At 46.9% G+C, this 12,603-nt stretch overlaps 1 protein-coding gene across 2 annotated transcripts in view; it reads right to left on the bottom strand.

The window, feature by feature from the left end:
• Positions 1–10,795, bottom strand: part of DOK5 (docking protein 5) — a 42,495-nt gene extending 31,700 nt beyond the window's left edge. For both annotated transcript variants that reach the window (XM_027710667.2, XM_027710669.2), the window contains exon 1: positions 10,650–10,795. In XM_027710667.2, the coding sequence (XP_027566468.1) occupies positions 10,650–10,715 (66 nt within the window). In that variant the 5' untranslated portion in view covers positions 10,716–10,795. The remainder of the gene's footprint in view (positions 1–10,649) is intronic.
• Between the last annotated feature and the right edge of the window lie 1,808 nt (positions 10,796–12,603).

The raw sequence follows: 12,603 nt of genomic DNA, 5'->3' as shown, positions 1-12,603 counted from the left end.
GAAGCACTTCAGTGCTCCGGCTGCCAGCAGGTCAGGGAGGGCATCCTGACCCTCCGCTCAGCCCTGTGAGCCACATCTGGAGTGCTGTGTCCAGCCCTGGGCTCCTCAGGGTGAGAGACGTGGAGCTCCTGGATTCCTCACCGAAGATGATGAAGGGACTGGAGCATCTCTGTGACCAGGGAAGCCTGAGGAGCTGGGGCTGTGCAGCCTCGAGGGGAGACACTGAGGGGGGACCCCATCCATGTGTGTCAGGGTCTGCAGGGAGGGGGCAGAGCATGGACCAGGCTCTGCTCGGGGGGCCCAGCAATGGGACACGAGGGACGGGCAGGGACTGATGCCCAGGAAGTTCCACCTGGACATGAGAAAGAATTTCTTCCCTGTGCAGTGACCGAGCACTGAACAGAGACCAGAGAGGGTGTGGAGTCTCCTCACTGGGGATGTTCCAGAACCATCTGGACACAATCCTGTGCCATGTGCTCTGGGATGGCCCTGCTGGAGCAGGAGGTGGGACCGGGTGACCATCTGTGGGACCTTCCAGCCTGACCCATCCTGGGATTCTGTATCCTGAATTCCTGCTGGCAGGTGCACAGAGGGATCTGAGAGCAGATCCCACAGGGCCTGGCATCAGCAGCTAGAGTCCATCCTGGGCATGAACTGACAATCCTGCAGGATCTGCCACAAGTTTTAAAGCTACCAACCAGATGAAACGTCACCAGTTTGCCCAATATTTTAAAACCAAAATTCAGTCAGTTCTCTAGGAAAGGTGCAGCTGAGGCTGGGGGGAGGGGGTTGGTTGTTTATTGTTGGGGTTTTTTTCATTTTGTTTTGAGTTTGGGAGGGACAGAATAATATTGACTTTAAAAACCCACAGATTAAAACGGGGATTCCAGAGCCAATATTTCCCTGTAGACTTCAGCTTTCCACTGGCTCTTGCAGTCCTCTTACATTTGCTCAGGCCAATCTCCACATTAGTTCAAACGGACAAACCCAACTCGAATTAATTTCTCATGTCCCAGCTGTGCAGCACGAATTAAAGAAAGAGTTCAAGAGTTCACTCACATTTAGGCAGACACCATCCTCAAGAAAGCTACATTAAAAGTGCCTATAAAAGCACTGCCTTAATTTGCACTACTTCATTTAACAGAGAATAGCCACTTATATTTGACCATAAGCACCGTGCCAAGAGTCTGCCACTCAATGGGATGCATTAATTCAGAACAATCAGTTAACATCCATCCTCACCGTGTGGAGACATTAGTGAGAGCATTAAGAGGACATTTTCCTTTGCCAACCACAGGGCATTGATAGTTCCCCAGACAAACATTACTTGGCAAGTAAAGGGGCAATTTAACCTCCTACATTATCTTTACTGGGGAAAAATACCACTGATTTTGCCCTATTGATCCTCTGAATTGAAACAAGTTACATTACTTTCAGTAAAGGAAAGAAAAGCACTACTTATTGCAATAGCTTGAACTTCCACTGGTATTTCTGACAGCACTTGATGAAGTCAGACAAAAAGATAATAGAAACAGTCCATCATTTTCCATGGTATACCTAAAACTACACAAACATCGAATTAAGATGTCAGTCTCAAATTAAGATGTCAGTCTCAGGAGCAGACCTTGCATCTGTTGCTTTCTTTCAAGTGTTTCCACAAACACTGCAAAATGTTAATTTATCACTGATGCAACTTCAGGGCAATGGCCACATGCACCAGCAGGAGAATTACCTTCACACTGTGAAATGATTTGATGATGAAAAGGCATCCAAATCACCAAAGACTAAATTTCACCTGTTTATAATTGGGTTTTCTTTTTCTTTCACTGCCTTTACAATCATTCCTGACATACCCTTCTCTGTGTGGAGCTGACGCAGTCACCCCCAGGAACCAGAGGCTTTCATCTACCAAAGGAACAGCAAAGAGGGAAAAGGAGAACTGGGACCCACAACTGGCAGATCAGGGAAGTGTTTGAGATAAAAGCAGAAGAAAAACGGGTGTTCTGATCAGGTTTGCATTCAACTTCTTAAAATAAAACATCTTTAGAACAAGATAGCAAGTGGATAAGAACCACTTGTTTACTAGTTTTGCTTCACAAACTAAGCCCATCTTCCAAAGAAGAATGTGGAAGGTAATTTATCAGAAAACACATGCTGGAAAGCACCAGAAAAGCTGCTCCTGCTCCTTAAATGGGCCACCATCAAACCAGGAATTTCATACTCCAAATCATGATCTGCATAATCTCTTGCAGAAAAAGAGGAATAGTTCTTAGGTTTTTAGATTTTGGAGGGGGTTTTTTGGAACCAAATTAGGACCCTTGCTTCTCCATCCTGTTTCCACAAGGCAAAAATCAGGATACCTTAGGAGAAAAACAAAATGTAATTGCACCATGTGAGTTGCCAAATCTCCTTGTAACTCATCCAGAACAGTGCTGAGCACCCTGGTCCTGCAACGTGCCCAAATGACAAGCCCTGCTCACCTTTCTCCAACCCAACCTCTTTGCTTCAATTCCAGAGGTAACCCCATAAATATTCCTGTTGCCTTGGACTCAAATCCCACTAACAGAGGGGATCCAAAGGGGACTTGCCCACAGACCCTGTGGCAGTAACCAGATGGAGCTGCATTAGTCTTGAATAACATTTACTGCTTATTCTTCCCCTTGTCAGCTCAAGGATAAAGCTCAAACTTTCTAAGCAATGTTCTGGATCCTTTCCCTGCTGCCTCTGACAAGTTCCAAGCAGTAAGAAATCTTAATATCTGTGAATATGTTCTAACACCTTATTTAACAGTTTGCTAAAACTATGAATTTCCAGTGGGTTTAATATCTTGCAGGTTCAAGTTGGTGCACGAGAAATCTGTTCAGTTTTTCCCTGTCTCGAGGCTTCCAGATTGAAAGGAGCTGCATAGGTGTTAATAAAACACCAGAGTTTTATTAATAAAGCTGCTTCAAACTGAGATACAGGCAGACAAGTTTTCCTTCTCCTCACCCCCTCCCCCAGCCTTACATCATTCTTCTTTCCAGTTTTCACAGCTCATGCTCCAAAATCCTCATATTAACTTCCTGGCACGCTTTTTCAAGCACCAATCTCTCCAACCATATGGTTCTAGTCCTGCAGATTGTCTCTCCCCCACTTTACCTCTCCTCCCACAGGGTTTCACAGCAACAGTGCTATGCAGAACTTGTAAAAAGTATATGTCATTTGGAACGTTCCACACCAATCTTCTCAATGAAGTTTCCACAGAAGTCAGTTTAATTAAAACCAGGAATAGAAAACCATGAAAGCTTCATCTCTTTTCAGCTATTGACAATCGAAAGCTTCTGCTGAAGTGGACAAGTCCTAAACTTTACACAGAAGTTTTTCCAAACTTCTAAGCACGAAGCAGAGGTTTTTCCCATCTAGTACTAAAACAAATATATGCAATAAGATTAAATTATATGCTTCCTGAGGAACAGTCCATAGCACAAAACTCTTGGATTTTCCCACTTCAATCTTTCATATGGCCACTGTCCAACATGTAACTTCTCACCCCATACTCAAATACATAAAGATTAACATCCTCCTCATTTCAGGTAGAAGTTTAATATTGCCAGTAAAGTATTAATCAAAGTAAGAAGCAGGCAGTCTAGAAAACCAAGAAATGTTTTTTTCCCTGAGTTTTTTAATTAATCCAGAAATATTTGAGCACTGCTCACGTTACTCCACTTAAATATTTCCTAGGAATATGCAATGGGCTACAAAGCTGTGGCAGTATCAGCTCCCTCCTGTCACAAGCTGAAGTCTAAACCCTTACAAATTCCTACCAGGGATTGGCCAGAGTGCCCTATTTCTGTGTTGGAGGACACCTCTAACACCACATTCCTTCCCTCTGATGCGATTAAGACATTTTGGGCCAGTCAGACCCATCGAGCAAAGAAACTGGACACGCACAGATCCAGTTTCTGTCCTCACGAAGGTTCATCCTAAAGAGGGAACAATTCCACTGATGCACTTCCAGCAGCCACATCATTCACCAGAGACCCAATCAGTATTAATTTTGACTTCCCAAACTTCACTAGGCTCAGGACTTACCTGAATTTGGTTCAGGTGGTTCAGATCAGTGTTAAACTGTGTCCAGAACACAGGCACCCACACAAACTGTATCTACTGTATGTTAAAGTGATCCTTGTACTACTGAGATCAACAACACCAATGCAGTTGCTTCCAGAAGCACAACTGCTGATTTCTCTCCTTCCCTCCACCTGGAGATTGATTGGAGAGCTGCAAAAAACCAACTGATGCTGCCCCATCAGTGAGGGCACTGAGGACAGGCTGTATCCCTGTCCCACAGGGTCCCAGCACAGGCAGGAAAGGGCCCTGCAGGAGCAGTTGGAAGGAGGAGGGTCTGGGCTGAGCTCAGCTTATCTTCAGCTCTCCAAACTGCCCTGTTGCCAGATGTCCGGGCAGAAGTTTGTCAACCTTTAGCAAAGGTGGTGAAAGCCATCAATTAAAACTTTCTTCTACATATTTGATCCCAGGAAATCTGGCCCCATCAGAGGATTATGACAGAATCCCTCCCAGGCAGGACTGCAGGGACACACCAGGGGCTGGACAACCTGGTGTGTGCCATGACTGACATCCTGGAGGACAATGGCTGATCTCCATGTCCTCAGGAAACACCCATGGACAAACACCAGCCGTGGCAGAACTGCACTTTTGGGCTTCAGCTGCTCAAGCCCCACTAACCCTCACGTGGGGTGCTCAGATCCCTTTTCCTGGATCCAGCCCAAATTCCCGAGGAGGACCCTCTCTAACAGACAGATGAGGCTGATCATTCCTTGCATAACAAGGAGGTGCCTCCAGCAGATGGGGTTCCAGCCAACCCCAGCACAGGCTGTGGATTTAATTAGAAGTGTTGTTAAACAGATAGGGCTGCGAGAACAGCTCTGTGCCTCATCTCCCAAGTGCAAAGTGGAAGGTGCCCCATGGGACAGGATTCTGCAAAAATCTATTACAGCACTTCCTTCTCCAGACAGAGGTACAAGAAGCAGATTGCTAGGTATAAAAAAAAAATCCCACTTTACCCCTCTGTCCTTCCTTATTCTCTGACAAACAGATCAAGGAGTCTCTGCAGACCTGCGTTTTTACGAACAGACATTTAGCTCTTTGCACAGCTCCATAAAAGTCAATGGATCCTCCCAAATGAGTCGTTTTAATAGCCTGCAATAACTTGATAGTAATGCAAACTTGTGGTGCACATTCCCAGAACTCCATGTGCAGGAAATACCTTCATAAAATCCTGGCAGTAATGTAATAAATCAGGCTGCCTGTTAATAATGTCCAATTTTGAGAGTTCTGCACATTAGTCTTAGTGTTCAGATTGTTTCTCTGGGTTGTAAACATCCAGTGTGTCTAGTTAGTGACAGTATATGTTTTAGACAGATAAATATTTTGTAAGGCTTTTCTAACCAACAACAAATTCCCAGGACTGTTTGTTTTAAGCACTTCTGTCAGGCAGCAGCACTAATCTATGTATATTGATGCAGCAGCACATGTTGTCCTGGACTTGTCTAATTTTAATAACTCTGCTTTCTGTAAAGGGAGAAACTTTTGTCCTCTTCCAGAATACAGGTCACCTTAATTTTCCAATTATTTCAGCATTTCCTATTCTGCTTTTATAGACCTGTGAGGCTTGGGAAGGCTCCTGCTACATCTGTGAGAGCCAAAGTTGTTTTACAGCCCCAATTCTTGCAATTCCACCATGAAACGAAGAGAAAGACAAGCTGAAGAAACGTGTTAAAAATAGCCAGGGAGCAGAAATAGTTTCAGTGTTAAAGAGAAGGGCAGAAAGCATCACAACTGTTGCACTTGTTTTGTTTTATAAAGAAATATATATACTAACAACTGCACATTCAAATTTTTAACCGTAATTCATTCCTTATTTCAACCTGGATTTATATGGGACCTCTTATATGAAAAGTCTTCCAGAATATATCAAAAGCCTTCCAGAATAAAGATATTTTAAGAGTTATTAGCAAGATAGATAAACATTGCTTCAGCACTGAGAAGTTTGTGACAAGAGGGAAGAGCACAAGAGCACAAACTACTGTAGATGGCTCCACAACTATTTTTAAACCTCAAAAATTTAAAAGATGCTGCCCATCCTTGCAGTGGGATTTCTTCTGGCAGATTGTTCAGTAACTCAGTGCACACACAGAGCTTTGAGCCACCTTGTACCACGTCAGCTCAAACACCACAGCACACAGAACAGAGATCACATTCTGATAAACTGGTTGTACTGATGGGTTTAAAAGTGATGGTCTCTGAGAAATGGGGATACAATGGAAATACTTGCATGCAAGCTTGGGAGAAAAAAATACTGTCCCATTGGTCTTGTCTTAAGGAATGCTCAGAAAGGTGCTCTCTCCCACCTGGAAAGCAGCAACACGTACGTCACCACAGCCAAACTCTATAAAGACACCTACTTTCCAAGCAAGTCAGAGAGAATGTTTCTGGAAGCCAATATTTTCTAGTCAGTTGAGAATTGTGCAGAGCCAAACCAGACTCTACAAGGCTTGGCATAGCTGTGAACATGAACAAGTCCTTAACAGAGACATCTCTGCTGGCCACCAGCCCATCTCAGCTGGTTCTGAGGCCCTTCTGTTTGATCAGCACTATTTTGCTCTCAGCTGCAGACACAGCTCAGGGCAGTTGCTGCTCCTCCAGGAGATTGTTTCCCTCTGACACCAACAGAACCTCATCACTTAATGCAATGAGACACTCAGGGTGTGCTGCTGGCATTCCAGAAACTCGGAGCTGACAGCCAAGCCCACGGCATCTTGCTCCAGCAGCGCCCCATACATCAAGAGGCAGGGACAGGACAAATGCTTGCAAACTCCACAGGGTCTTCCAAGGGGAATGGCACCATCTTCAAATGCCCTGCACACAGAACAGCCAGCACCCTCCTGGTGCCACACCACCATCCCAGCAGTGCTGCCTGCATCCCGAGGAAGGGGCTTTGGGAATGTCACCTGCCATCCCTTGGAGCCTCCAGCACCTCCTCCTGCCCACACCTCAATAACAGCAGCAGAGCAGAGCAGTTTCTGTGCTCCACAGTCTTGCTCCAGTTGACAGGTGGCTTCCAGCAAAGCTGAGTTTAGGTGTGGACACAGGAATAAAACTAAGCCTTAACAACAGGGAGTTCAGTAAAAGTGTGAGACTGGAACCAGCACACACCAGTGGGACCCTCCCAGCCCATGAGGGAGGTGGGCTGGTGGCATCTCAATGAAGACTATCAAGTGCATTTTTCCTTGTAAAGCTCTTCAGGCTCACCAGTGTTATAAAGAGCATCTGTTTCACAGATTTGTTCCTCTTTCGATTTTTAATTGTTATTTGTACACTTTGTTGAGCCAGTCCAACCTAAAATGAAAGCTCAAGCATGTTAACAAGCAGTGCACATCCACCCACCCTAAAAATGGAAAGACAAGAACTACTTTTTTCATTAAGGAAACATCTCCATAACTTACTCCCTCTCAGGAAGGTCACATCTGTACCACAGAGAGACATGATCTGAAAATCATAAGCTAAAAAAAAAAGCCTTTTTAGATCCAGAAGCCACAAAACAAAGCCCCTGCTTCATATATAGATATAAAGCACTTAATCAGCTGAGATGTGACTGCAAAAGCACAAGTGTCTTCTTTCCCAAAACACAGGTCCAGTGGCTGCTGGTCACTGACAGAAGCACTTCTCACAAAGCAAAGCTGATTTTTTCTGTTTTAAAGAACTCTGGAAGGTTGTGCTTTTCCACTGTCAGCAGTTTTCCAGCACACAACCTCCTCTGTGTCACTGCTAATGACATAACACACAGAGACCATTGGCTGAGGGAATTATTTTTCTCCCTATAAGGATGGAAAGAATCAGAAAGAGTGAGCTTTCTCCTGAATATATTTGGCTCTGCAGAAGACACATGTGATACAAATGTTGCTATGGAAACTATTCTATTAAATAATATTAAATTAAATTTACATATTTAAAATGCGCAGAAAGAGTTCAGGTACAAAACTAATTAGCCTAATTTCAATCTTGAAATTACAAAGTAGGGCCTGCCAGAATTGTCATGTTTCTTTTAAAAGAGCTTTGGATTTGAACAAGCTGCTTCTCGGCACCCCTTCCTTTCCAAATGAAGCACCTGCACCCCAGTTATTCAGAAAAGTCATTTTCTTGAGATAATTTCCAGACACAAGCTCTGCTCCCAGTTCCCTTGGTGATGGAATTACACAGTATTACAGAGACTAACCCAGAGCTGGATTCAGTCTGAACAGACAATGCACTGATTACAGCTCTGCCACCACAAAATGGGAATGTATTTTAACAACTCCCACTTACACCTCACCACACATGGTGTACTGAAATCCTTCTCAATTAAACACAAGTCCTGCATGAGGCTGGAGCAGATTGTTCTTCCTAATGTTTTCACAGCATGGGGAAGTTTTTTGAAAGTTAGTATTTTAATGTCTGAACTATTTTTCTTGGGTTAATCACAACTCCCCATTTCTAACTGGGCATTGTAAATCAGGGCACTGGGCTTTTAAGCAGCTCACAGAAAATGTTATAGGAAGAAATCTGCACCCACATTTCAACTGTCTGTTCTTGAGTCATGGGCCAACACCCCAGGCTGGAAACTACCAGGAGAGAAAAGCATTATCCAACAATGTATTTCCAAAGAAATGGAGCAGGATTGGAACAGGTCACCGCTCCCTCATAGCACAGGCATCCCGTACCAGATCTAAAGCAGTGACAGCACCAACCACCTGCCCTCCTAAGGCCCTCCACAGCACGGGAAAGCTGTCAGGACACAACACCCAGAGCCAAGGGCAGCAGCTCAGGGCTCTTCATTTTAACACATCCACAGTCAAAGGAACTCTCCGGGATTTCTCTTGGATTCCTTCACAAAACCACTTTTCATCACGCCTTTTGCACTTTCCAGCCACTGATAATGACACAGACCTTTGGAATTAGAAGGAAAGAGATGAAATAAAGAAATTGTCTTTTCAAAGAAAACATTTAACATTTGTTCCATTTCCATGCACTCTCTGTCATTATCCATTTCTCCCCTATTTTTGTGTTCAGCTGTCACATGCACATCTACTGAGAGGGCATTGAACCACCTCCACCCTCAGAGTGGTCTGAAAAGCCTTAGAAAAGGAAAGGCACAGACATTAACAGAATTTACAACTGTCTCTGAGTTTGATGCACCTTATTCACATGTCCATTGAGTTTCTCTGTTACAGTATGGAAAGATGTATCATAGTTTAATCTTACTCATCGTTTATGCTGGAGCAAACTGAACACTGATATATATCCAGTAATGAAAAGGTAATCATGATACACTAATTCTGCCAAATTTACTACAAGTCCTCTCCTAATGACTTGTCCTCCATCTGCCACAGAATCACACAGTTCCTACAGAATGAACTGTGCCTGCAAGTCCACATATGAGAAAACCAGCCTGATGGGATACTTTTAAATGCCTTCCTGTTTCAAAAAAAGCCAGGGAGACACAAGTTAGCAAAACTGCAGAGAAGTCACTGACCGTGGATACAGCAAGAGAATGGAACTGTAATTGCAATGAGCCAGCAAAAGCTTTCAGAGGATGACACACTTCTCCGTAACAAACCCTGATGCAAAACTCACACTACTGACAATTCAGAACTGCCAACCCATCACTTCTCAGCAAACACAAGAAATTAATTCCTTTCCAGTTCTCAGAGGCAGATATACTAATTAAAAGATTTTTGCATACACAAAACTTCCCTCCAGGTGCATCCTCTTAAGCCCCTCTGGCTCCCGAAGGGAGACAGGAGGTGTGGAGCCAGTCCCATCACCTGAGCGGCTCCGGTAGCTCGCTCAGGGAGCAGCAGCTCATGGACCGGAGGAACAGAGCAGGATTTCAGAGCACATCCCATCTCAGATACAGTGGGGAACTGCCCTGCCACTACCGACATATCCACTACCTACAACCCAAACTAGGGACACGCCGTGAAAATCAAAGAACAACCTTCAAAATAAGTTTAAAATTAAATACGGAGCTAAAGCGGGCTTTGTGGATTTCCATTTTGCGCAACTCGAACGAACTTAAAAGCCTTGAAGACATCGCAAGGTCTTCACCTGCCTCACGCAAGACCTTAAAGCCCTAATTTGCAGCAGGAGCAGCAGCACCTGAGCAGCTCTGAGCCCTCACCCCTGCCCAGAGCTGCCTCGCACCCTCAGTCCCGGCGGCACAGCCACCCCAGCCCCGTGTGCCCCCCGGGCACCCCCAGCCCCGCACGGCCCCCGCAGCCCGGGGCGCTCGGAGCGAAGGGAGCGCCGGGAGGCGGAGGCAGCGCAGCCCAGCCTTGCGGGCAGGCAGCATCCCCGACTCCCGACGGGAGAGAGGGGGAAAAATATATATATCTACATATAAATAATCTACATTATATATTATGATACATTTAGGTGCCTTTATTCTCCCCACCCACCCACCCACCCCGATCTTTTTGTTTCCTCTCTCCGCGCTGAGCTCAGTTTGCAAAAGGAGGACAAAGGAGTGGCAGGGGATAAAAAAAAAATAAATAAATAAAATAAAATAAAAGAACCACACGCAAAGCCCCGAGGCAGGTGGCGGCACTCACCCCGAGCCGCCGGCTCCGGATGCGGACATAGCCCTGCTTCACGATGTCGTTGAAATTGGAGGCCATCCTTCCCCGGGACAGCGGCGGCCGCGCCGCTCAGCCCCTCAGCTCGCCCGCATGGCGAGAGCAGCCGCCGGAGCCGCGCCCCGCACCGCCCCCCGAGCACCGCACCGCCTCCCGGGGAGCTTCGCACCGCCCCGCACCGCCCCGCACCGCCCCCCGGACAAACCCGCACCAACGCCGGAGTGACCCGCACCGGCCCGCACCCCTTCCTAGAGAGCCCCGCACCAGCCCTGGAGCGACCCGCCCCGCCCCGCACGCCCCTCGGAGCGCTCCGCACCGCTCCACCCCCGGAGCGACCGCACCGCTTCACACCGCTCAGCGGAGCGCCCCGCACCGCCTCTGGAGTGCCCCGCACTGCTCCACCCCGGAGCGCTCCGCTCCGCCCCGCCCGTCCCCTCGGAGCGCACCGCACCGCACCAGCGCTGAGCACACCCCGCATCCACCCCGCATCCACCCCGCATCCACCCCGCACCGCCCGGGAGCGCCCCGGGCTGTGGGAAGCGCTGTGGCAGCGCCCGCCCGCCCTCCTGCACCCACACCCCACTGCCCAGGGATGTCCCCTCCAGCTGCAGGTGGCTCAGCACAGAATAACCCGACCTGCCCCACCGTGACTCAGACCCCTGGTTTTCCCCAGGAAAGCGGGTTTCCCAGAAACCCTGCTTGAAATTCTGCCAAGACTCTCCAGAATCCACTCCTGAAGACAGGCAACCTGAGCTGCTGCCCCGTGGCCGTGCCTCGTGTCATGGGAATGCCACACCAGCCTGTTTTCTAGGCAATGTGCAGTTGCAGTGAGGGCTGACTTTGGCTGGCACTGGGCCCTGGGGTTGCCTTCTGCAGCTCCCAAGTTCTCCTTTTCCAGGAACGTGCAAATATTGCCAAGTACACCAGCAATCCAGCAGAGAGGGGCTCTGGTGACTCTACATGGGTTACCTGTTAGTGGCATGCTATAAATACTATGTCCTGGAAAGAGGGACTGCTCGTCTCTTCATAACATCTTTTAATAGCATCACAAATATAGGCCCTCCGAGGAGGTCAGCTAGATGGATGACTTTGACTTTGGGAATTATCCTGCCATGGAAATTATAAACAGGGCAGTGAGGAGGAAAGCAGAGCAGAAAAGCACCATGGAGCACACAAGGAGCACAGGGCCACGGGGAAGTGATGCCCATGTTTATTTAGTTGTTCAGTGACCACAAGAGTCACCTCTGATAAAACTGGCCCCTTCCTGGTTTAAATATGTAGCTCCTCCGATTTAGGAGCAGCCAGAAATAGTGGTGGTTGCTGTGCTGCAGTAACAGTGTGGTGCTCTCAGTTCTTGCTTGAAGAGGTGATTATTTTGCAAGGCTTTGCGAAATATTAATTGATGGAGTGGATTACGGAGTGTAGGACTCTCCAGCTGAAGGGCTAATTCACTCAGGATAAAGGAGAAAAGCCTGCAGTCCTTACTTTGGTATTTTACACTTCCTGTTGCTTTTCACTGAGCTGTTGTACAGAATGCATAAAATGGAACAGCTTCAGCCATGTGGAACCTTCCACACCCATGAACGAAAATACACCAGAAATTAGAATATTCTGAGGCAAATCTGTCTGTTGGGTAATATGATCTTAAGGCCACCAAGGTGATGAGAGGGATGGAGCAGCTCTGCTGGGAGGAAAGGCTGAGACAATTGGGATTGATCAGCCTGGAGAAAGAAGTTTCAGAGTGACCTAACCGTGGCCTTCCAGGACCTGAAGGAGCTACAACAAAGATGGAGAGGGCCTATTTCCAAGGGCCTAGAGGGATAGGACAAGGGGGAATGGCTTCAAACTGACAGAGAATTGGGTTAGATTGGATATTAGGAAGAAATTGTTCCCTGTGAGGGTGGAGAGGCCCTGGCACAGGGTGCCCAGA

This window comes from Pipra filicauda, unplaced genomic scaffold, assembly GCF_003945595.2.
Source record: "Pipra filicauda isolate LSUMZ 115617 unplaced genomic scaffold, ASM394559v2 scaffold13_size5146498_pilon, whole genome shotgun sequence".
Taxonomy (NCBI): domain Eukaryota; kingdom Metazoa; phylum Chordata; class Aves; order Passeriformes; family Pipridae; genus Pipra; species Pipra filicauda.
This window is presented reverse-complemented; position numbering and strand designations above follow the sequence as displayed.